General features: G+C 51.9%; 3 protein-coding genes and 2 pseudogenes across 3 annotated transcripts; 2 read left to right on the top strand and 3 right to left on the bottom strand.

Moving 5' to 3' along the window:
* Positions 1-4: 4 nt before the first annotated feature.
* On the bottom strand, positions 5-5133 carry LOC114909485 (vitamin K-dependent protein C-like; annotated as a pseudogene).
* Positions 5134-10120: 4987 nt separating this feature from the next.
* On the top strand, positions 10121-10789 carry LOC114909484 (collagen alpha-2(IX) chain-like). Its single transcript, XM_029249004.1, has 2 exons — positions 10121-10556; positions 10665-10789. Exons 1-2 carry the CDS (start codon positions 10154-10156, stop codon positions 10787-10789), a joined length of 528 nt encoding a protein of 175 aa, XP_029104837.1. The 5' UTR covers positions 10121-10153.
* Positions 10790-11330: 541 nt separating this feature from the next.
* Positions 11331-12488, top strand: LOC114909483 (inner ear-specific collagen-like; annotated as a pseudogene).
* A 1598-nt stretch (positions 12489-14086) lies between these two features.
* On the bottom strand, positions 14087-16816 carry LOC114909482 (S-arrestin-like). Its single transcript, XM_029249002.1, is given in 13 exon segments — positions 14087-14174; positions 14318-14477; positions 14546-14555; positions 14811-14872; positions 14965-15049; positions 15132-15203; positions 15206-15264; positions 15360-15429; positions 15530-15589; positions 15671-15873; positions 16044-16088; positions 16259-16319; positions 16678-16816. Coding segments are annotated over 13 exon segments (1023 nt in total). The 5' UTR covers positions 16726-16816.
* A 1621-nt stretch (positions 16817-18437) lies between these two features.
* LOC114909505 (autophagy-related protein 16-1-like) lies at positions 18438-24506 on the bottom strand. The gene is given in 21 exon segments (XM_029249380.1): positions 18438-18536; positions 18538-18592; positions 18674-18775; positions 18858-18905; positions 18982-19131; positions 19250-19355; positions 19646-19766; positions 19847-19918; positions 20002-20072; positions 20167-20272; positions 20416-20509; positions 20590-20649; positions 20745-20831; positions 20907-20972; positions 21116-21367; positions 21475-21551; positions 22734-22839; positions 22935-22962; positions 22965-23027; positions 23304-23433; positions 24022-24506. Coding segments are annotated over 20 exon segments (1815 nt in total). The 5' UTR covers positions 23416-23433; positions 24022-24506; the 3' UTR covers positions 18438-18497.
* Positions 24507-24654: the final 148 nt, after the last annotated feature.

Raw genomic sequence — 24654 nt, 5'->3', positions numbered from 1 at the left:
GTTTTTCAGGGTGACCGCAGCCTTCGCCCCAGGACACCAGGCCGATGAGGAACCAGGTGCCACGGTAGCGTGTGACCATGGGCCCCCCACTGTCTCCCTCGCAGGCATCGTGACGCGTGCCCCCACCCTGCGCACAGCACGTTCTCGCTGATGTTGTTGAGCATAACCTGCGAGCAGAGTCCACGTTCCACCAGCGGCACCTTTATGAAGTTCAGGGCGGAACTGAAATACTTCTTGTTCTCATCCTCCTTGCCCCAGCCAGTGACAACGGTCATGGTCCCATTGCGGTGCAGCACCTGCTCGGCCAGCCGGCGGCTGGGGAGGCACACGGGTACGATGAAGGTGGAGAACTGGACCGGTGAGGCCAGGTGCAGCAGGGCTATGTCGTTGTCCACGGTCACTGTGTCATAGTCCGGGTGGATGACAGCCTCCGATACTGAAACGGTCACTTCGGTGCACTCAGCCTTAAAGCGTTCGTAGTCGCCTGGAGACACACACACACACACACACACACACGCACACACACACACAGAGCAAAGTGCTCATGGTCTCCAGGGGACACACACAGCAAAGTGGTCACTGTCTCCAGGAGAAGAGGGACTCACCCAGCCTCACGCTGACTTTAGTGCTCCTCTCCAAGCAGTGGGCTGCAGTGAGGACCCAGGACTCGGCAATGAGAGCGCCGCCGCAGTGAAGATTCCCTCTCTCGTTGAGAATGAGCACCTGACGGCCACAGACGTGTTTAGCTAGACATGCCAACAGCACCGTGTTTCTCCGCGTGGCGCTGTGGGAAGGCACCTGCAGGAGGCCCTACCTGCCAGGGACTCTCGCCCTTCTTGCCCACCTCGCCACCCACCAACCATGGCTGCAGGGTCTTGAAGGCCTTGTTGTCCGAGGACTTGGTCACAGGCAGCTGTCCACATGCGTATGTCGCTGAGCAGACACACACACGCACGCACACACACTCGTTCACAGTGCTGCAACCTGCATCCCCACTTATACAACATGGAGTTAGGAGGTCCATGTACCTGAGGGGCTGCAGGTTCTAGAGTTGTCTTGGAGGCTGTAGCCAGGCAGACAGGCGCAGGTGCGGCTGAGTTCATCCACACTGTCCATGCAGACATGGTCGCAGTCGCCGTTGTCCTTCGAGCAGTTTCTGGCTGTGCTCCCTGAGCAGAACACATGGCAAAAAGAGAAGACGGTCTTCCCTGGTCTTTCTGACGGCGCCCTCTGCAAGCACAGCCACAAAACGGATCGCAAAGTTCCTTCTCACGTTGGTCGCAGAACTTCCCATCAAATCCTGGTCTGCACTTGCAGACGAAGGACTGGAACTGGTCCACACAGGTTCCATTGACGCAGAAGTCAGGTTCACACTGGTTCCCATCTGAAGCAGACCGGATGTGGGTGAGAGCAGGACTGAAGTAATGGCTGTGGAGAGCGCTGCGTGGATCATGTGTCCACCTACCTGTGTACACGATCCAGAACTCCAGCTGGAAGACACAAGGAGACCAAAGGCATCAGTACGAGTATCAGCTACTCTCCAGTCAGGGGCACACTGATTAAGGACATGGAAGCTGGCTGCTGCCTCACCGTGGCCTCCTGTGTCTGGAAGATCTCGCGGGCCTCCTCAAAGTTGCACACCTCCTCCACGCACTCACGCTCCTTCGATGGGGGCTTGATCTCCTCCAGGAAGCTGTTGGCTCGTTTGGCTCGCAGGACCATGTGGGCCTTGGATTTGCTCTGGAACACTGGTGCAAATGGCGAGGGTGGGGTGTCCAACACTGAGCTCGTACCAATGGCTAACTCATCACAGTGATACAGTTGTGAGAAGAGATTTGTGAAACCTTTCCAGTTCTGTGGAATTTGCCATGAATGCTTCCTGAAGGAACACACTGTCATATCACAAGCAACACACACACCCAGTTTTCCCATATTTTTACTTACATTTACTCATTTAGCTGACACTTTTCTCCAGAGTGACTTAAATTGTTAGTCAACCTTCAGCAATTTACCCATGTATACAGCTGTATTATGTTACTGGAGCAATTTTAGGGTAAATACCTTGCTCTGGGATACTACAGCTAGAAGTGAGGATTGAACCTTGGACCTTGGGGTCCAAAGGCGGCGGCAGCAGCAGCTGTAGCCACTATACTCCCAGCTGTCCCCTCTCTGACAGGAAGTTTCCCTATCCCCTTATTGAAGAAATGGTTTAAATAATCAAGGTTCTTGATGGAAAAAGTTTGTGAACTTCTAGGATAATGATATCTTGGAAAGAGAGTAGTTGAAGTCAGATGTTCCAATTAATGAATGAGATGTTCACATCAATTCAGGTGTGACTTTCACCTTCCCTGCCATATGAAAAACCACAGAATTTTTGGTTACCTGTTCTTTACAACAGAATTCCATTGGAGTGCAATATGACTCAATCAAAATAGTGTTCAGGGGACCCCAGAAGCAGGGTTCTTGAAGGTCATAAGACTGGAAAAGGTTACAAAAGGATTTGTTCAGACTTGGGCCTCCATCAGTCAACAGTCAGGAAGATAGTTTACCAGTTGAAGAAACTGAGCATCACTGATTGTCTCCCTAAGGGTGGGTGACCTATGAAGATCAGTGCAAGTTGCAGCTTACCATCCTCAGACAAGGGACAAAGAACACTAAGGGTGACGGCTAAGGAAGAGCAGGCATCATGTGTACCTGAGGACACCCGTGTTCATGAATGTAAAAACACTGAACGTGGTGTTCGGTGTTCGTTTGTTCATGGGATGTCACCGTAGAGGAAATCACTGCACTCTGAAAAATATTGCTACCTGTATTAAGTTTGGCAAAGACCACCTGGATGTTGCAGAGCACTAATGGAACAAAGTTCTGTGAACAGATGAGCCAGAAATGGAACTTTTTGGTAAATGTGCACAGCGTTACATTTGGAGAAAAAAACTGCAAAGCCTGGTGGTGGGAGTGCAATAGTGTGGGGCTGCTTTGGTGCCTGAGTCACTTTCAGCCATTAAGGGCCTAATGAATTCTGAGTTGTATTGGGAAATTCCAAAATACTTTTACATTTATTCACTTAGCATACACTTTTCCCCAAAGCGACTTCCAATGAACTCTATGCCCCCACACCTTATTCACTGCAGTGACTTACACTGCTAGATACACTACTTACAATGGGTCACTCATCCATATATCAGTGGAACACACTCTCTCTGTGTCACTCACACAGTGTGGGGGAACCTGAACAGCATCTTTAGACTATGGGAGGAAACCAGAGCACCCAGAGGAAGCCCACACAAACATGGGGAGAACATGCAAACTCCACACACTGAGCAGGGATCAAACCCATGTTCTCTCATACCACTCAGGCACTATGAGGCAGCAGTGCTACTCACTGTGCCACCGTGCCACCCATAGAATGTCAGGGCATCCGTCCGTGATATAAATTTCCAGATAAGTCTCATCCAACATGACAATGGTCCAAAATGACAAAGAGGCTCAAGCGGACAAAATTTCATATTTTATAATGGCAAAGTCAGGGTCCTGACCTCAGTCTCACTGTGATCTGAAGAAGACTCTTCTGAAGATGTCCCAAAAATGTACAAGAATTGCAATGGTTTTGTATAGAGGAATAGCCTGAAACCAGCAGCTATAGATGACAACATGTGGTTGAGGTGATTGCCAATAAAGGAGGCACCACTAGTAATTAAACAAAATAAAAAGAAATTAAAAATAACTTTTGTGTGTGGTGTTTGTTAAACAGGACTGTATGTGTTTATTATTGTCTTTGATGAAGATGAGCACAAATTTTCGGAGCCGTTCCGACAGAATTCCTGATAACGCCAGAGGTTCTCGATGTTTTTCTCCGAACTGCAGTGTGTTTAATGTGCACTTTCCGCAGCGACGAGTAGGAAGTGTCGCAGCAGGTGGATGAAAGAGAAGGTTCTACCTGACTGGGCCGCGGCACCGGACAACCACAGGACAAGAAGCAGCAAGACACTCAGGGGGACACGCTCCATGTCTCTCAGTGTGACTGCAAACAAAACGACTCATTGCAGAATCACAAGAATAAGACAGCAGGCAAAACTGTGGACAAACACTCTCAGAACAACACAGCAAACCAACAAACAGAGGAAACGCTCCCGATAGTGTCGACGTACGGAACTAAGCGACACGCGGTTACCGCAAACAGCGCAAAGTAGTGTGGACGTACAGAACTAAAAGACACGCCGTGAAATGGCTGCAAACAAAGCTGTGAACACAGACAGTGCCAGAAAAGATAAACAGAGTGCCTGTAATCACTACTCTGTCGGTAGAAGCCGTGTAGACAACAAGCACCGTGTTTCTGTGGAATCTACAAATAGCTCTTTGTAACCCTTCACACTTGAGTGGAACTCTTGGTACCTTCTGAGAATATTTAAATATATCAACCACTGTATTTAGGTGTTGGATTTATCAAAAGCTGAATGTCGTACTGATTATATCTCCTTCTTGTGTTCAAGTGCCAGAAAATGAGTTTGATGTGAATTGTGCAAATGAATTGTTTACAGCAGTGCCCAGTTCATGTGCGCTGTGTCGGTAATTCGTACCATACTCTGGAGCAGAGTATAGGGAGAGTATGCAAATGTAGAAAATGTGACCTGAGAACAGAGGATTCATTTTGAATCCTGGCCCAGTTTCCGTTAAAATGTTTGTTTCACTGGCAGTTTTTTAAATCCCTTTTAGTTGTGTCACAGTTTGGGTCAAATTCATCTGAAAAAGCAAGAGAAGTGTCATCCATCATGACTGGGCTGTGAATCCCATACACATTGAGCCAGAAGGTGCAGAATATCAGAATATCAAGAGCTTGGAAACAAAAGAAAAAGACATGCCAACATTATAATATATTAATTGCAGTAAATAAAAACAATTTACTTACATCCTGAGAGATGAGGTGGGCTGTTAATGGCAGTTGGTCTATTTAACCTGAGTTAATGACTAACTGTCCTGTTTACTTTGAGTCCACAGTCTGACAGTCTTCACTTGTCCAATAGGGCTGTCCACAGTGATCCCACGCCTCTCACACACTTCACACGCTCCTCACACACAATCACACACACCTCGCACACATATGCAAATGACAATCCGAAAGCAAACCAGAGCTACCAAAAGATACAGTGAAACATGGTGTAAAGGGGATCATCAAGGTCCAGTGGTAGAACTTGGACTTGCCAGGAGGAGTCATCATTGTGCAAGTGCTCTTCCTACTGTGGAGAAGGGAAACGAGAGACAGAGCGCCACCCAGTGACTGACTCGGAGTGCTCCATCTGGATGCTGCAGCGGTGAGAAGCTCCAGTAGCAGTCAGAACACCTCACAGCAGTCTCTTGAACACACTCTGTGTGGTCATTGTCTCCCTTTGGAGATGGTCCGCAGTGTCTGTAAAAATGCTTCCTCTCACCATCATTTCTGCGTTCGTCCTTAGAGAGCAGGATTCAGATCTAACCCAGGTAGTAGGGTTCAAAGAATAATCCAAAATAAGTGCCTTTATTACGTGACCGTTTGTGATCTTGTGAGTCACACATGGGATGAAACGGTTCTGGAAATCAGACATGAACTGTGCTATTTTGCATGGTTCCTTCATAAAGCCCTGACCCCTGACTTCCTCCACGCTGTGTTGAGCCGTACACCTGCTGTATTTTAAAGTTCCTTCAGTTGGGCCTTTTTTGCCCTCAGTCGCAGCACAACACCCCGATGACAAACGGAATACACATTTTTAGACTTTTTTGTTTTAAAAATAAAATTCCGAAATCTTCCATTTGCATAAATATTCATACCTGTTACTGTGACACTCCAAATTGAGCTCATTTGCATCCCATTGACCATCTTCAAGATGTCTCTAGAACTTGAGTGTAGGCCACCTGTAGCAAATTCCCTTGACTGGACATGACCTAGAAAGGCACAGGCACACCAAGACATGAAGTCCAAGGAGCTCTTTGTAGACCTCTGACACTGGGCTTTGTCAATACATGGAGCCGGAGAAGCGTAAAAAATTGGCAAATTGAGATGAAGGTTCCCAGGAGCAAAGCGGTCTCCATCATTGTCGGTTGGAAGAAGTTTGGAAGCACTAAAACTCTTCCTAGAGCAGAACTTGTAGTGAAATTGGGTATTCTGACGAGAGGGGCCTTGATTGGCTGAGTTCAAGTTTGTAGGCAATGCATGCAGAGTAGAGTGCACAGTGAAACATAGTACATCATATTACATGTACATTTGTTCAGTTAGCTGAAGCTTTTCTCCAATGCGACTTAGAGTGTTAATCCACATACAATTATTTACCCGGTCTTTTGGCACGATGAGGCTTCGGGTTAGAGTGCCGATTGCTCTGTCCCTTCTGTCTGAGGGAAGGCAAAAGGAAAGTGACGTTGCAGGATGGCCACGGTCTCTGGTGACACAGCTGGCCTTTCTTAGGCAATGTGTGTTACTAAATATGTTGTATTGAAGGAAGCTGAGTCCCGATGACAGACCAGGCCAACCCCACCGCCCCACCCCCTACTCTACACCACCACCCTGTGTAAGCACTACACCACAGAGACTTTAGGTTCCCGGGCTGAACAGATGCCATACCAGGATGTAATGCAGCCAGCGAGGACAAACCCCCCTGTGCAAATGTAGATGTTGGTGGTAGAGATAGCGCTGTTTGTATTACATTAGATGTCTGAGAATGCAAAGGCATCGGTGAGCCTTTGAGACGATGACTGAAATGCGTTGCACTGAAATGAGGTCCTTGGTGATGGTGGCTGCTAGAAAGAGGACAAGGGTCCAAAACACACAGTCAAGACAAGGCTGTAGTGGCTTTGGAACAAGTCTCTGAGTGTCCCTGTGTAACTCCCCCACCTTTGGCCTCAGCGTGAAGCCCATAGGAAACCTGCGGAAAGAGCTGGAGACGGGAGTTCACCGACACCCCCGTCCAACTCGACAGAGTTTGAGAGAATCTGAGAGGAAGACGGGAGAAACTGCCCAAATCCAGGTGTGCAAAGCTGGTCGAAGCATTGCCTAGAAGACTTGTAGCTGTAATTGCTGCTGAAGGTGGTCCTACAAAGTACTGAGTAAAGGCTCTGAATACTTATGTAACGAGAGACTTCTGTTCTCCATTTTCAGCTGAAATTCCTAAAAATGCCTTTTCACCTCATGATTGTGTGGTATCTAGTGGTGACTGATGGGGAAAAAGATTCAGTTTGATCTATTTCACAGCAAAGTGTGAAGGATCTGAACACTTTGTGAGGGTGCAGCACAGTCTTTTGCCCTATTAGTGATCTCCTTTGCTTTCTCAGCCAATGTGAATTTACTACATTTAGATGTCCATGTGTTCATTTATCAGACTCACACACATTTTCAGAACCGCTTATCCCGTACAGGGTCGCGGGGAACCGGAGCCTACCCGGTAACACAGGGCATAACGCCAGAGGGGGAGGGGACACACCCAGGATAGGACGCCAGTCCGTCACAAGGCACCCCAAGCGGGACTCGAACCCCAGACCCACCGGAGAGCAGGACAGTGGTCCAACCCACTGCACCACCCCACCATTTATCAGACTCTTTTCTCCAAAGTGACATACATCTCAGAGAAAATACAATGTGTTCATTACATTAGGAGAAAGAGACATAGCTGCAACCGTGTGAGTCTTAAGTACAGTTAGATGGTTTCTTTCACCATATGCACCGACGTTCATCACACAGTACCTGCATAAAACTTTATTATTTTTTGTTGCCCACATGCTCATGTGCCTGGAATGTGTGTGTTATTTCATGGAAATGAGGACAGTTATGAAGTGCTCATCTTTCGTCCCCATCAACTCTTTGTGTGGGACCTTATTTCTGCTATCAGGTTTCTGGATCCATCGTCCCTCAGGGGGGACATGGATGAATGAGTCAATAAGAGGTTCCATTGTCACCGGGGACAACCAGTAGTGCAGCCTATGCTCTCCGCTCCTCCGAGAGGGTCAGAACCAATGTCCACCGCACACCACGGCTCCGCTGTTCAAAGCCTGACAAGTTGGTAGTGGTCCAAACTCTAAAGTCATGGGTTTGGGGCCAGCTTTTGTTTTAGGCAGAGCGGTGTCACAGAGGATGCAGAAATACAGCATGGGGTGTTATTATGAAAACAGTCGTCATATGTGACCCACAGGCAGCGGGGGACATAGTGGTTAGAGCTGTTGTACTGAAAATGAAGGACATCAGTTTGAATCCCACTTCCTGCCATTGGCCCCTCAAGCATGGTGCTGAACTGGTAGAGTAGAAATTGCCCAGCTCTAAATGTAAATCAGCATAAGTAGCTCAAGACTGTATGTTTCTCTGGAGAAAAGCATTAGCAAAATGAATTAATGATGATGAGAGTGGTGCATTGTGTATGGAAGGTGAGCGAGCACTGCGGATGTTCCGAAGGAGCACGGGGACGCAAAGAGTGTCGGGCGGCCGACTTCCTGTAAACGAGTAAACACAGAGCCGCAAGTAGGCCAGGCCAGATCCGTTTCCATGCACTGGAGCTCTCGAACCCGTTCGATCCCAGCGCTATCCACTTTCACTCCCCACCTCCTATCTGCACATCAGCTCCACAGTTTTAGAGGGCGAAACCGGAGAAAGGCCCATTATTATTATTCTCGTTATTATCGCGATTATTTTTATTATTCCGGGGACTATGATGTGAGATGCTCATGAGGTCATCTTACATCTCTTAACGGAGTGGAGCACGGGCAGAAGGAGAAGTCCTACTTCTGAGTGCCTTGTTCCATCAGGTTGTTTATGTGGTGCCTGTGTTTTGTCTCAAGGGGGCAGAGGGCGAGATGCACCTGGCGATGAGTTTGCGGCGACGCTCTTAAATGGAGTCGCTGCTGAGCCGAGTCTCTCATTTCGAGCGCACCAGGCTTGCAGGAGATGAGTCAGAGCTCTGCTCTTCTGGTGAGTGTGCCTCTCTCTGCCACATCACCTTCCACTGCAGCACACACCTGGACAGGGCCTTGGCTGGACAGGTGAGCTACTTGCTGCTGGAGCACCTGGACAGGTGAGCTACAGGCGAAGGAAGTACCCGGGCAGGTGATTGCAGGGGCCTCCAGCGCTGACTTTGTTGGACAAAGTGCAAGTGTCAGACTGTCAACGGGACTAAATAGCTTGGCTGTAAGTCACTTCTGAATGAGGAAAATTTTAAAAGAGGAAGTTAGGAACCAGTGGGAAAAATGTCACACTTTTACAATAAATCTGAATATAAATGTTATTAATGCACTCACATAAGTTTAATGAAATGTGTGCTCTCAAAATAATTACCATGACTTTAATGCATATGCTTTAAAGCAAGTAAACCATTAGAAAAAGACAGATTTTGCAAATACAGCAGCTCCTCAACAGACAGATGTAACTGTGTGTGGCTTTTGTTCGCTCTAAAGTCACTTTTGACACTATGACCCGATCAATAACATTTACATTGACAGTTACTCATTTAGCAGACAGTGGAGCTGGAATTGTCGATGTAGCAGAGCAGAGGTAGGAGAATCCGCGGGAGACGATGGCAGGAGTGAGGGAAGAGGTGTACATGGAGAAGAGTAGGGGGCCGAGTAACGAGCCCTGCGGAACACCAGTGGAGAGAGGCTGAGGAGGTTAGCGGGAGCCCTGCCACACAACCTGGTAAGATCGACCAGATACGTAGGACTCGGACCATTTCAGAGTCGTTCCTTTCAGGCCAAGTCAGTAAAAGGTAAACAATACAGCCGGTTATTTACTGGTTAGAGTGGGCCAATGGGACTCACGGCAGCTACTGCCTTGCTTTTCATGCTAAGGAGGTTGTTTACTACTGCTTTCTTCTGTACATCCTTCCCTTTTGGATGCGGGGAGAAAATGCGAACTCCACACACCTGTGAGCTGAATTCGAACCCATGCCAGATCTCACAGCTCTGCAACACGACCCATATTCACTGGTCAGGCTCAGTATAACAAACAAGCAGGGACAATAAAGAAGTAAGACTTTTTATTTCAGTATTTTATTAGCTCTGAGCAAACCAAAAATGAGGGAAGATGGAAATGTGTTGTCCCCACAAACTGCTATTCAATGGGTTGTAACATGTTTTTTTTTTAAATCCCCTTTTAAAAAGATGATACACTAGGAGATCTGGGTGTCTGACATGATCAGAAAGCATTTAGATGGCAACCGTGGAAGCGGAGCTCAGGCTAAGCTCGATGGGGGTGCGACTGCTGCTCGGTGCTGCTCACTGCTGTCCGTCCGCTCCTCCGCAGGGGCCGAAGACCCCGCATTCCCTCTTGGGAGTGCTGCTTTTGCTCTCTGTTTCCGTGGCGATGATCATGCCTCCCACCGGCCTTGAAGACGGCTTCCCCAATGGCGGCAATTTGACGCGCTCGAGTCGCCTGTTTGGGGACATGGGGGACATGGGCCCTGTGCAGCCCGGAGATGTAGACCCAGCCTTATGCCAGATGCTGATGGAGGCCCCGGACGTGCAGCTCCCGGTCATCCCCTGGTCCTGCGTCTGTTGGTACTGCAAGGGCTCCCCGGGAGCCAAGGGCGAGAAAGGAAGCAGCGGGCTGCCAGGTGGGGCACTCTCCTGCTTCTCCTCCTCGGCACAGTGAGCCGAGCCGTCCTAACAGTGCTAACTGTCCTAATCCCCGACGTGTCCCGTTCTCCGCTTGCTCCCCATAGGCCGCCCTGGGAGCCCAGGGACGAGAGGATTCACTGGGCTGAGGGGCCGCCCGGGCTTTATGGGCCCCAGGGGACTGAAGGGTAAGAGCTCGATGACGACGGCACGACAGCACATCGCACTATGACTCCGGTGTTCCGATACGCGGTTCATTTTGTGTCGAGGACAAAAAATTTAACATTTCAACGCAAAACACGTTGGCGCAAGTTTGCCAGACGTCCTAAACGAGATGCTAAAATCGGTACTTTATACAGTCCACCCATCGATCACTTACAGGGAACGATCAACCACTCAGAAATACAGAGTCATTACTCAGTCAGTTCAATTCATCGATCGGTCAGTTAGACTGAGTTATAAATAATTCAGCCATCAGTCAATCAATGCTAGCAGTCGGTCATCAGTCAGTCATACGCCTGTCATCACTACATGCATCATCGCTCAGGACACACATGACGCTACAGGAGAAACGATTTTTATTACTGTGATGATCATCCACGAGGCTAGAAAGCAAACAAACTAGCTTTTCTCATCTGGAACCTTTATTTGTCTGCAACTTTCTTATTTGTAAATAAACTTGCTATACTGTACTGGGGTGGGGGCATGTAGGTTGTGCTGTTTTGGGGATTCTCCTTTCCAGTGCTATTAGTGACTCATGCGATGACAGTGCGATGGCCGTGTGCCCCACAGGACAGAAAGGTGATGATGAGACAAGGGAGATGAGGGCCTTCAGGGCTTCCCTGGCCCGAAGGGAGATCGCGGCTTCAAAGGTAGTGCGCTTGAACCGTGGCTGGGAGGCGGGACGACTTTCTGTCGCTCATCTCTCGTGAAGCACCTGCTCATCTCTGCTTCTCATCTTCTCCAGGAGACAAGGGGGACCAAGGTATGATGGGACCTCATGGAGAAGCAGGGCCCCCGGGGGAGCCTGGAGAATGTCCCGACACCTGCTCGACCATAGAGGGGCCCGGGGGGAGCAGGGTGCACCGGGACCTGTGGGACCCAGGGGTTTGCAAGGGGTACAGGGGCTAATGGGACCACAGGGCCAGAAGGGCGACATGGGACTGATGGGTCCTACAGGGTTGCCGGGTCCACAGGGGCCGAAGGGAGACCAAGGGCCAGAGGGCATGTGTAACTGCCGCGATGGAGTCGAGGGGGAGAAGGGCGATAAAGGAGCACCGGGAAGTCCGGGTGACAAAGGGGAGCAGGGCTTCCAGGGGCCACCGGGCCTCAACGGGCAAAAGGGGGGCATAGGTGAGGAGGGTTTGCCAGGGCCCTGCAGTCCCACCATCCAGTCGGCCTTCTCGGCTGCTCTGGATGTCAACTACCCGATGGCAGACCAACCGGTGGCCTTCAGGCGAGTGCTCTACAACGTGCAGAACAACTACAACCCAGATATGGGCGTCTACCAGGCTCCCGTCAACGGCACCTATGTCTTCAGCTACAACCTGGCCGTCTTCGGGAGGCCCCTCAAAGTGGGGCTGTATGCCAACTTCCGCCCCGTGGCGAGGTCCACGTCGCTCAGCGACAACGTCGGTGTCTCGCAGCTCATGGTGCTGCACCTGGCGGCGAGGGACCAGGTGTGGCTGCAGGTCAAGGACTTCTACAATGGCATGTTCACAGCGGCCGAGACCAGCAGCACCTTCAGCGGCTACCTGCTCTACCCCGACACCTGTGAGCTGCCAGTGTTCCGAGACTTCAGCGCCCCCATGCAGGGAGACTACAGCTGGGATGGACCTGAAGCGGCACATGGACCGACAGCTAACCCAGTGCCTGAACCTGGAACGACCTCCCCGCCCCCATAGAAGCCTATAAGGCCAGGGGTTACTGCCCCCCCCCACCGACTAGTTAGCTACACTCTGTGGCCAGTGCCCTCACATGACATTGTCTCTGTAGCCCAAATGGTCGTGGAATAAAAGTGTCCCCCCCCTCGCTTCCTGTCTTCCATGGAATTCATCCCTTGCTCGCTCTCTGTGGCTCCACCCCCCGCAACCCCCCCCCCCACGGTCCTGCTCACAGTTGCGCTCATGACCGTCTGTTTTGTCCGACTGAGCGCGGTCCATGAGGGAGACTCGGTGAGACACTCCTCCATTGTGCCGCGGGAAAGCGATCGCATTGAATAAGTAAGAATGACATCCGGAGCAGCGTGGAGGGGAGGCCTGTCCGAGTGTGTCCGCTGGCACAAACCAAACACGGCTGCTCCTGCACACAGGTGCTGTCGTTGGAGTCCTGGCACACATGCTCTTCCGTGTTTAGCACTGACAGATTTGTCCGAGGCTGACGCCACGGGGCAGTGATGCTATAAAGGGCTCCCTGACCACTCCCCTGGGGTCTTCCTCCAGGATCCACTTGGTTTTTATTTAGTTTATATAGCTTATGTTAATTAACTTTATTTTGGACTTCTGCTCTGTGTTCTTGAGCCAATATAAAATAAAGGATGAACAAATGGGCCCAGACATTACTTTGCATTATTCTATATGCTTTTTATTGCAGCTAAATTATTGCATATCAACTTCTCTAAGCGGGACAGTGGCGGCTCTCTGCACCACCGCTCACCTGTCCTCACACACAAAGTGACTGCAAAAGGAGGGAGGGGCATAGTGAGCCCCACTGACCCCATTGAGCCCAGGCAGCAGCTCATGCCATACTAAGTGGACTAGGCGGGGGGGCCACCACCACCGTCGCTGCTGTTGCTGTGCGGTTTCCTCAGGGCTCTGCAGGGGACGCGCTGCCCTCGTCTGCATTGCTCTGCCACCCCTTTCAAGTCCCCGCGTCTGAAGTCCTGGAAGACGAGCTCCTCATCCTGGTTGCTGCAGTGGTGCAGGCGCGCGCGCACCACGCACACACGCACACGCACACACACACACGCCCGCACACACACACACACACATGAGGTGAGCTCAGACAGACAAAGAAACATGTGACCCCCCCTCCCCGCGACCTAAGAGCAGCAGCTCAAAGAGCTCACCTGTCTGTGTGTGCAGGATGGGTGGGGCATCAGGGAGAGAGAGAGCAGTATTTAAACCAGCAGACAGACACCCAGAAACACATAGATGGGGACAGACAGGCAGACAGAGATACAAACCTCCGTGGTACTCTACCTAAGTCAGGTTTTGGGTGCAATCAGCCAGAAAGGTAGCTCCACGTGGATGTCACTGAAACACACACACACACACACATACAAAGTTGGTGGTGTCAGTCTGCAGTTTCATCTCAAACAGCGCGGAACATCATCCCAACACGGTATGTGTCTGACAGCAAAGTAGGAATGCGTGGGCGGCGCCAGCACACACACTTGCAATTACCTGGTCCCAAACACCCTATAAACAAAAGAATGGAATGTGGTTACTTTCAAAGTCCTATAATCGCACGCACATTTTAAAACAGTGATAATCTTGAACCACACACACGCTCACCACACACACCCAGCCTAGGACTGACCCCCCGACGACGAGCTCACCAGCAGCCGGTAGGATACCAGGATTCCGAGGACCTCCGGCAGAACTCCGTCTTTCACGCTACGGAAGAGACACACACACGTAAGCGTGCTCACTCTGGTGAGAAACGCACACCGCGCGTTCCGTCCGGCAGGAACACACCACACACACACAACACACACCACACACACACACACACACACACACACACAACACACACACACACATCCCAGGGTGCGCTCACATGCTCGAGGGAGGCCAGGTTCGTGTCCTCGTGCTTCAGCTTGCCGTCCAGGGCGATGCCGCGCTGCTTGCGGTTGTTAGCCAGTAGAGGCAGGATGGTGTACGTGGCCTGCAGGCTCGCACCCGACTCCACCCGTGTCCCTGGGCAGAGCGAGAGTGGCGACACTGGGAGCGTCTCCGTGGAAACGCAGCAGAGGCACTGCGCGTACGGTGTTCGTTCTGTGTACGGTCTCCGTTTAACTTTCTCACTGCGCCGTTACTCTGTGCCACACGAGCAGCGTGTGTTTTTCTGTGTTCAACATGTCTGAGCAGCGCCGATTCCTCGCTTGGCCAAAAGGTCTTATCATTATGCCATGTGGACAGTTACGGAGTGCAGTGTGGTTAAAACACGGACATCGTCAGCTGTGACCACCGCGAGTGGTGTAGTGCGCGTGCGAGAAGCCCTCGGCTCAGCAGGACTCACGGCGTCTCCACCGTGGCAACGGTCTCGGCGTAGCTGTCATTGGAGTAGAGCACCACGTTGGCCACCTGCTCCACTGTAAGGTCATGGACACGGGGGGTGTCAGCGCAGTACATGCCTGCTGTACACCTCGTGTCACACGCACGCCTCCCTCCCGGACAGCTCCACCCATCACGATGATGTTCTTCACCGTCTTGCTGGAGCCATTGCTGATGTTCACGTGGACACCGATGGGCTCGCCGTGATAGTAGGTCTGCGGAAGAGGCCAGAGGTCACAGCGCGCCGGGAACACGGGAGCAAGGCACGCACGCCTTCCCGAGGACACGCCCACCTGCTTCTCCCAAGCACGCCTCCACGTGCAGCGCCTTCTCGGAGGCGCCGAAACTCGCGGCTCAGCTCAACCGAGGGGGGCGCTCCCCCCGCGCTCCGGGGCGTACTGGACTTTGCGGATGGCCAGGCTCACGGAAGCTCCTGCACACGCGTGGATGGGAGGCGAGAGGCTGCGGTGAGCGAGTCCACGGAGGCAGGGAGTCCTGTCCCGTCCCCCACTGCCAGCGGCACTCACCTCTTCTGCACCTTGTCGTCATGGCCCTTGGCGCAGAAAGCCTTCACTTCGAACTCCACGGCGCATTTCTGGAGGGACATGAACACGGCGGTTGCCTTGAGAACCCCGATACAGTTCGCTCGCCCCCCCCCACCGCCCCCCCACTCACCCCCCCCCCCCCCCCCCCACCTTGCCAACGTCCGTAGGAGCCGGTTGCAGTGCCACGGAGCAGGGCAGGTTGTCCGGGAACTGATGGGTGGGGGTACAGAACACACAAGTTACATGTGCCACACACACCAGAGCCAAGCCCCCCAGTGGCCCCATCCCCACCTCGAAGAAGAAGGGGTAAGCGTTGCAGCCCAGCTTGTGCAGCAGCTTCTCCTGCAGCCCGGTGTGGACGTTGCGCTCGCGGTCCAGGAGCGGCGGAAACACCTGCTGGCTGCTCCGGTGCAGCTCCCTGCAGAACTTGATGCCCAGGACGTTGTCGTCGTCGTCGCGGCCGTAGCGGAACGTGCAGCACAACACGACGAACGCTGCGGGAAGGAAGCCGAAGCAAGGCCATAGGCGACGCCGTGCCGAAAGAGCCGCTGCTCCACGTTCTTTCTTTTATACGCAGCAAACATAGTCACGGATTAAACTAGAAACGTTTCCACACGAGAAAGGGTGACGATGTGTGCGTTTCCCCAGGCGTGTCCTTCCCTACCTTTCTTTCCTTGGAGGAGCTTGGGGTCCACAATCACAACGCCATCTGTGCAAGTTCCAGAGACGCACCTTAGAAACGCATGTCAACATTTCTCCACGAGAACATTGTCCCATCTGTCCATGCAAACACGCGATTCCTCCGCGAGAACGAGAGTGTGGGATTCCTTCGTGAAAAAGTACTTTTCCCACATCCATCCTCCGTGTGAACAGACTCACCAACCGGTTCCACGAAGTCACAGTGGTCCACAAAGTCCCTCTTCCCCATGTAGATGCCAACCTAGGGCAGAGAGGACACCGGTGTGCATCCCTGACTGATGATGGGACAGGTGGCGCTGAGGTGTCAGGAGGCTCAGATGTCCTGATGGCCCGACACATCACCACCACCATGAAGAAAAGCAGCTATTGCGCCGTTTACATGCTGCACTGAGCAGACAATCACCGTTCTTAACCCTCTTCATGGTTCACTAGGTTACCATACGTACATCTGCCAGCACCTGAGTACTGGTACTGTCAACTATACCACCTCCTGAATTCGGAGGGCTTCACACATGGGGAGTTGGATGGGGGGGATGGTTGGCTGGCAGGGATGTGCATGCACACACACACACACACACACGCACACAGGCGCCACTTACCGACTTGTCCCGGGACAACTTCTTGAACACAACCTGTTTTGTGCTCATGATTGACGTCTGAGAATTAAAAGTCCTGAAAGACACACCTTCAATTGAATCTGCCCTCCAGCGCGCGCACGCACGCACCAACCTTCGAAGAGCGAGGTCGGGAGGTCGCCGAGCCCGTCTGCAGTGAGAGCTGGCGACACAACAGGCTATTTGTACATTTTACCTCTCGTTGTAGTGCATCCAATCGGCCACGGGTACCTGTGCAGCCTCGCTGTGATCCAGCCAATGGTGTGAGGACAGGTGAGCTCCCCACAGGACACACAACACACATCCGACTCTGCGTATTAGGCTCATTCCCCTTGCTCAGCAGTGCTGTGGATTTGCAGCACTGTCATTTCCTAGAGGTCAGGAATGGTCAAGGAGCAGCAGGGGGCACCCTTCCTCTGCTGGGTCAGTGAGTGTGGAGGCTGCAGGGTACACAGTGGGGGATGGGGTCAGCGAAGGTTGCCAGTCAGGGGGACTGACCCTGAACGCTAATCCTGCGCTGTCTGTGTCAGCAGACAGAGCTCTTAGGGATGACCTTCATCGGAGCAAAATCTCAGTGCCACACTCGGTGCTGGACAAACATCCCACCCAAGAAGCACGGAGGGGCAGAAGCGGGCAAAAACGTGACAAATGATGAAAGCAAGCGGAAAAAACCCCAATCGGACTTTTTTTTCCATTAGCCTCGAGCTGCACAAACTCTTTTTCAGTGCTAAGTGGTGACCGATTCAACCCCAAATATGCGCAACGTTCCTCATCTCATCATTGACCACCGACACCCTGGAACAGCAGACAGGAGCTGTAAACACTGTGGCTGTGAGCTGAACAAAGGAGTTCCGTGCACCTGTTCCGTATGGGTGCCCTTTACTGACACCTATTGGCTGGGAGGGTAAACGCTACTTGAGAAGTTCTAGAAAATGCACATTACACAGAGGCTATGAGCAAAATGTCATCTTTATGACAAAATGACCCCACTGAATAAATGGATAAAGTAGTGCAACTTACTGCGAGTGGAGCAAAGAGTCAGATACATTATGTTGGCACTAACCTAATGGGTTTAAACTAAATGGTGTAACTTCCAGTTTAAGCAGCTTGTTGGTTCACTGGTATTTATCTCCATCTGGCATCAGGAATCAGGGAACAAGGACACGCATGACCCAGACATGACACTTCTGCAGGAGATCTGCCTTTTATTATTATAATATCAATATTTACAGTTAAATAAGCTCAGAGTTCCTCTGGGCATCACCGCACCCCCAGAGTCGGAAGTTACCCCAACAAGTGCTGTGCAAACACGCCTCAATCCAAGGGACACCCTGGCGCTTCACCAGACGTGTGCCACAGCGGTCCTCGAGGCTTCTGGGACTTCAGCTGCGGTGAAGGTGTGCGTTGCAGCACTGAGAGCGCCTGCAGCTCCGCCCACCACCACACTTGCCTCCGCACCACCGTGACAAGCCTGGTAGGATGGTGCTTCCAGGGCAGCGCACTCAAACCCCCGTCTTCCAGAGAGGGGGAACGCAGGCCGACTGACCGGCTCCCCCCACCGCATGCAACACACACACACTCATTAGGAACTCGTTCAGCACGTGAGACAGTACTGTGTTTATAGTGATATATGGACAAAGTGAACATTAAGTGCACGTAGATGGCTGTAAGCAGCAGCGGTCACAGCCCACAGTCCCCCAGAAGGGAAGTCTCCACAGTGTCTCTCCAGCACGAGAGGGGCGGTCCGTCCATCAGACCGTTCCGCCATCCATCTTGGGCTGACCAATGAGGAAGCAGCAGGGCGATCACATGTCAGACCAGAGTACCACCTTGCTGCCCTTCTCCCACACTGACCACGTGGCTCCCTGATGGTGACCAGGACACTGCGTTGATAGCAGAGCTGCAGGACAAAGGAGAGTCAACAGGGAGCAGCAAAGAGAAGACACAAGGCAGGAGCAAGGGGGGCAGCAGCAACGGGTACCTGTGGTGTTTGTCCAGGGTTCGCTCCACCTTCCCGCTCAGCACGTTCCACACGTACAAGGTCCCGTCTGCTGATCCCGCCGCCACATACCCGCCGTCAGGACTGAGGGGAAACGGCTGTTCACACTCATCCCACCTCAACGGTGCACCCACCCACACACACACACACACACACACCATCTCACCTGAAGGTCACCCTTGTCCAGTCTGAGCCACACTTGAACCCCTGTGCACTAGAGTGAAAGAGAAAGGAAACTGAGTATCTGTCAGCAGAATTGAACTCTGACCCTGTGACCTCAGTGAGCTCACCTGAAGGTCTGGCGCATAGCGTTGCTACGCAGATCAATGATCTTCACTATGTCGTCACGGGAACAGGTGAGCAGTTCTGTTCGGTCGTGGTTCAGGTCAAGCGATGTGACGCGGCCCAGAAGCTCTAACTCCCGAACGATGCTCTCCGACCTAACAGCAGACAGAATCCGACGCACAGAGAGCCAGACAAAACCCGAAGCACACAGCCAATCAAAACCATATTGCAACATTTGATATCGCACAAGGTGCAGGTCGCATCCCAGCTCACCTGATGTCCCAAAATCGTACTTTCTTATCAAAGTGGCCACTCATGACACATTGCTCAGTGCATACAATATCATTACAGCTGGATCCTGCAAACACCGTCTTCATACCTGTGAGGGACAAGTGCAGGAAATGGTGAAGAGAGAGCGAATCGTGCATCTTTATCACAACTGTCACCGCTATTACTAGTTACTGACATAGTGAGTCCCTCAGGTAGACACAATATGACCAATAAATGAGCAGATTCAATACTATAATTATTACTAGGCTGTGTGTACAAAAAAAAAAAAAAAAAAAAAAAAAAACTTATATTGAACCACAACTCAAATATACGTGCCACGACATTACACAGGGCTATAAAAAGAAACGAATCCTCAAGGACAGGAAGAGAGGTTCTTACAGACTTTACTGCGCAGGTCCCACAGCTTAAGAGTGCGGTCATAGCTCCCGGACACAATGCGCGCGTTGTCCAGCAGGAAGCGAGCAGAGAGCACCTTCCCGCTGTGACCCGTGAGCGTGTGCTGGAGGCGAGAGGAGTGCGATCAGGGCACGCATACACAGACAAAGACACACAGACACAGACACACACACACACACCTACCCGCAGACGATAATCATCCACAGTCCAGATCCTGCTGGCAAAGTCATTAGAGGCAGCGAGTAAGTAGGAGCCCTGGGGACAGAGACATGTTGCAGAGAGACCAAACACTCACTAAGTACACTAACACACGCACGTGCACAACTGGAGGTACTCACTGCACTGTCAAACTCAATGCTGGTAATCCCAGCGTTGCTGCCTGTTAGCGCCCCCTTGAGTTCACAGCGCCCTGCATGGAGGGATGGGGGAGTGGTCATGTGAGACCTCATCCCAAAGTGGTTACACTCCTGATCGCCCCCCCACAACAACACACATGCACTGACCTGAGACCACCTCCCAGAGCTTCACTCTGCGATCCATGCCACCTGTCGCTAGGAGGCGAGAACCTGGACTGAAGCGAACTGCATTCACCTCACCGTCGTGGGCATCCTGAAACACAGTCACACACAGGTAGCAAGCCAGGAACCAATGTGGATCTCAGCGTGTGTGTGTGTGAGAGAGAGAGAGAGAGAGAGAGAGAGAGAGAGAGAGAGAGAGAGAGAGAGAGAGAGAGAAGAGGCTGAGATACTTACAAAGACGTGCAGAGCCGTGGATGGAACACGCACCTCAACACAGACACCAGTGTTTGTCTCTGTGCTGTCAGGGGAGCTGTTCACAGAGCGGCGCCTACTGAGATTCGACACTGTCATGAACCCACACACACAGACGCACGCAGGCGCACGCAGGTGGACAGTGTGGATGCTTACCCAAAGATACTGGAAATGGAGTCCAGCAGTCCTGCAGGGGGGGGCTGTGATGCACGCTTGCTGGGGATGGACAGAGCAAAAGACTGATTGATCATCATTCCTCCTCCCACAACAGCTGTGTCCACTGGGCCAAAGATCCCCGCTCAATAGCCCACCTGGGGGTGCGGCTGACCATTCGGCCAGGGGAGCTCTCAGCAGGGGTCTCGGGCGCTTCCTCCGGGAGAACCTCGATGTCGTCGTCCCTGTGGGCGAATCTGAGGCTACAGTGCATGTTCTCATTCACACACATACACACACACATGCATGCACAGACTTACGGATCGAGCGGCAGGGGTTCCTTGGCTGCATCTGCAAGCTCTTTTTGCAGTTTGGCTTGCCTGCGTCTGTAACAGCATTGACATCACAGATGGCCTGTCAGTCCCCAAAACTAACACAGAATCAGTTTTAAAACTGGACAAACACATGAAATTCTGTAACTATGGCTATTATTGTTACTGAATGTTGTGTGTGTGCATGTGTGTCCTGCCTGCAGTCTTTCTCGTTCTCTGCGTTGAGGCGGTTCGCCTCCTGCGCCTTCTCCGCCATCCAGCGGGAGACAAGCTCCTGGTTGTCTTCGGTCGTGCGCCGCAGCTTCTCCTCCAGGGCGCTGAATGTGATCTGCAGGGCATCGTACTCGTCCTTCAGTGTCTGATTGGCTCGCTCCAGGTCCTGCAGGGAGCTGCGCAGCTCTCGACACTCGCCCTCAAGCTCTGCGATCCTCTGCTGGTACTCCTGCATCCTGGCACAAGTGGCAGCAGAGAGACCACTTTGACATGGACACACGCACACGGACACACCCAGAGACCAAGGGTAGCCGTGTGCACAGACATGTGCCACGGGCCCAACCCACTTGGCCCGTTGCTCTGGATCTCCTTGTCCTTCTGCTGCAGCTGGTTGTTGAGCTGGATCACGTTCTGGGCGAGCTGTGGGGAGAGAGCCACACCGGTGAGAGCCCTGGCCTGCGCAGCTGGACACACGGCGTTGGCATGTTGTTTGCATATTATTGCACAGTGAATGTGACACACCGGCAGCAGGAGATGACAAACGACTGAAAAACACACACACAGTGCTGTGCTGTCTAACCACACCCTGAATTCCCCAGTTTTCAGACATTAACCTTAACTAACCTTAAAGAATAACTTGCTCTGTCACTTAGTGGCATATATCTTTCTTCCAAGAATTCCTGTGATAATTATGATGAAACATGACATGAAACATGTTTCTACTTTCTGTAAAGCTACAAAGTGTCCCTCTCCACCTTTAGGGATGTATCTGTGGAGTTGGATTGTCTACAGTGTTGCGCACCCAAGGACAACAGCGTGTAGCAGTTACCCTCTGTATAATTTCTGACATATGATGGGCTCATCAAACATATATACTATATACATCCATTGTGGACATCAGGCTAATGTTACAACACAACAAAAAGAAACATAAAGGTTATAACTGAATGGTTTTCACAAATGTTATGTCGTTTTCTACAATCGAAACAAGTGCTCACGGAAGCCCTACGGGCGGTACGGTGACACGGCAAGTAGTGCTGCTGTCTCACAGGGTGGGTGGTGCGAGAGGACGTGGGTTTGATGTGGGTCCTCTGGGTGCCCTGGTTTCCTCCCACAGTCCAAAGACATGCTGTTCAGGTTAACCCATAGTGTTTGAGTGACACAGAGAGAGTGCGTGTGTTCCACTAATGTACAGATGAGTGACCCATTGTAAGTAGTGTATCTAGCAGCGTAAGTCACCCTGGTAAATAAGGAATCTGGGCTGATAACGCTACATAGAGTTCACCGGAAGTTGCTTTGGAGAAAAGCGTCTGCTGAATAAATTAACTGAATAAGTGGAGCCCTCAGTGTGATTCTACGGTGTGTACTGTCCACCCCAAGTGGATCACCCGCTGTGGTTCCTAAAGGACGACACAGCTAACAAAGACACCTGAAGCCCTAAACAACTCAGCAGGCCGGCCACAGCTTGCCTGCACAGCAGTGTTATGTGTCAGCCGTCGACTCCTGTGCACAGTTTTTTATCCAGCAATGAGTTGCTCCCGTCGGTAGGCGTCCTGCAGTGCTGTGTGTGCATGGGAGGAGGCGCCTGGTGGAGGAACACACCTCGCCTCGCTTCTTGTGCAGCTCGGTGAGCTCCTCCTGGTGCCGGATGCGGATCTGGGCCATCTCCTGGAGCAGAGCATCGCTGCGACCTGCGTCGACCCCAGGGCTGCGTGACACAGTTGAGAGCTTGCTGACACAGGAAGAGCCAACACACATCGCAGCTGAACACACACCACCAGGACGAGATGATCACCCTCAAACCTGAGATCCTGCCTGCTCTGAAGGTCAACTTGTCTGTCTGGAGTCTCTCTGAAAGAACAGCCTGTAGATCAGACTTTTCCAGCAGGCGATTATCTGCAGGAAGAACACATTCCGATCACGTCCAATACACGCACGCATGCACACACACTTTTCCCATCAGTTTCCTTCAAGGTGTACAGGTACACTGCACATACATAAGAGCTGGACTACAAAGGCTAAATGGTTGAGATACTTGGCCACGTTCTTGTACAGTGCTGTACGAGCTCCTCGAAGACCACGAGGGTGACATGGCAGTAACGGTGACTAATGTGTTGCTGGTGTGGACGATGGTGTCAGCGGTGGGATAAGCAGTAGGCCGCGTTCTCGTACACTGCTGTATGATCTCCTCGAAGGCCTGTCTTTGCAGACGGTCCCTCAGCTTTAGCTGCTCGGCAATGTGTCGCTTCCACAGACATTCTGCTCTGCTGCCGGAACCCGACATCACCGCCACCGCCACCTCCTGCAGGGGAAACACGGTACAGGTGGACGGCAATGTGTCACACACCAAACACACAGTTATTTGAGCGAGCGCGCGCGCGCACACACAGCTCGGTGACCAGTCATGCTCCACTGCTAAAACCAGAACACACAGTCCAACATTTACACTTAAAGTTTAACCTGTTTTCCTCATCCCGCATCATCATGTCAGTTTCGGAGTTTAAAACTAAGTGTGCCGCCCGCCCGCCCGCCCACACACACACACACACACACACACACACACACACACACACACACACACACTTACTTAGCCACGCCACGGTGACGGAGCGTTTCTACGGAATAAAATTAATTAATAAAAGACACAAACATAGACTGCTCAACAACGGAGCAACTTCGACTGACCGATTTCGAAAATTAATCCACTCAGACTAAGACTAAAGTGGAATGAACGTTTTGTGTATCGTACTCGTAGCGCTGCGAACGAGCTGTGTGAGGCTAACAAGCTAAACTTTAGCCTAAAGCTAACAGGCTAGTACTAGCGAGCTTCCGCATCAGTTCCCTTCTGAGACCCGGACCGGGCCGAGCCGAGCCGGACGCGAATCCTCACCGCCCAGGGCACGAGCTGCCTGCGAGCACGAGAGCTGCTGTCCTTTTGCGCGCGAAAGAGAGGAGAAACTCCCGATGTGCGCCGATCTGTTTACTTCCACCATGATCCTCCCGAACCGTCCGCCATTTTGGCTCTACTGGCTCCACTCGAGGCGGTCCCCTACTGGTCGCTCTGCGGAACGGCAGGCTGAGCAGTCGCTCCTCATGTCGTGGCTCAGCGGGCTGTAAATGTTTATCGCTTTCTTTATTTTTGGCGGTTTTAAGGTCGCCTGGATGTGACTGTAAAACCTTTGAGCTGAAACACCTCTGCACGTTTGAGTTTTACGCTTTTATTGGGTAGGCTGACTGCTGGTAACGCAAAAATCAGATGGCAAGTGCGCCAAAACGTGCTAAAAAGGAAGTGAAAGCGACCGTCGCAGCAGAGGGCGCTGCAGCACAGAGTCGTGTGCACACGCGCGACGTCCGAGTCACACATTGGCGGGTTTCATGAAAAACGTCGATGGTCCTTTGCTCAGGTGTGCGGAAATGCCGTCATGTGATCCTCGCTTGCTCCGCCCCCACTCCGTTCCTGCCGGGGGCCCTAAAGCCCCGCCCCCCCGGATGACGCACGTTAATAATGTCGCTGAGGCGGCGG

Source organism: Scleropages formosus, chromosome 25, assembly GCF_900964775.1.
Source record: "Scleropages formosus chromosome 25, fSclFor1.1, whole genome shotgun sequence".
Taxonomy (NCBI): domain Eukaryota; kingdom Metazoa; phylum Chordata; class Actinopteri; order Osteoglossiformes; family Osteoglossidae; genus Scleropages; species Scleropages formosus.
The sequence above is the reverse complement of the archived record's forward strand: the minus strand, read 5'-3'. Positions and strand labels throughout refer to the sequence as shown.

What these genes read in the sequence shown, in the direction of transcription:
- LOC114909484 (XM_029249004.1), top strand. Translation starts at nt 10,154, where the DNA reads ATGGCAACCGTGGAAGCGGAGCTCAGGCTAAGCTCGATGGGGGTGCGA. An exon ending in AGGAAGCAGCGGGCTGCCAG is followed by an intron (nt 10,557 to 10,664) that starts GTGGGGCACTCT and finishes TGCTCCCCATAG; the next exon opens with GCCGCCCTGGGAGCCCAGGG.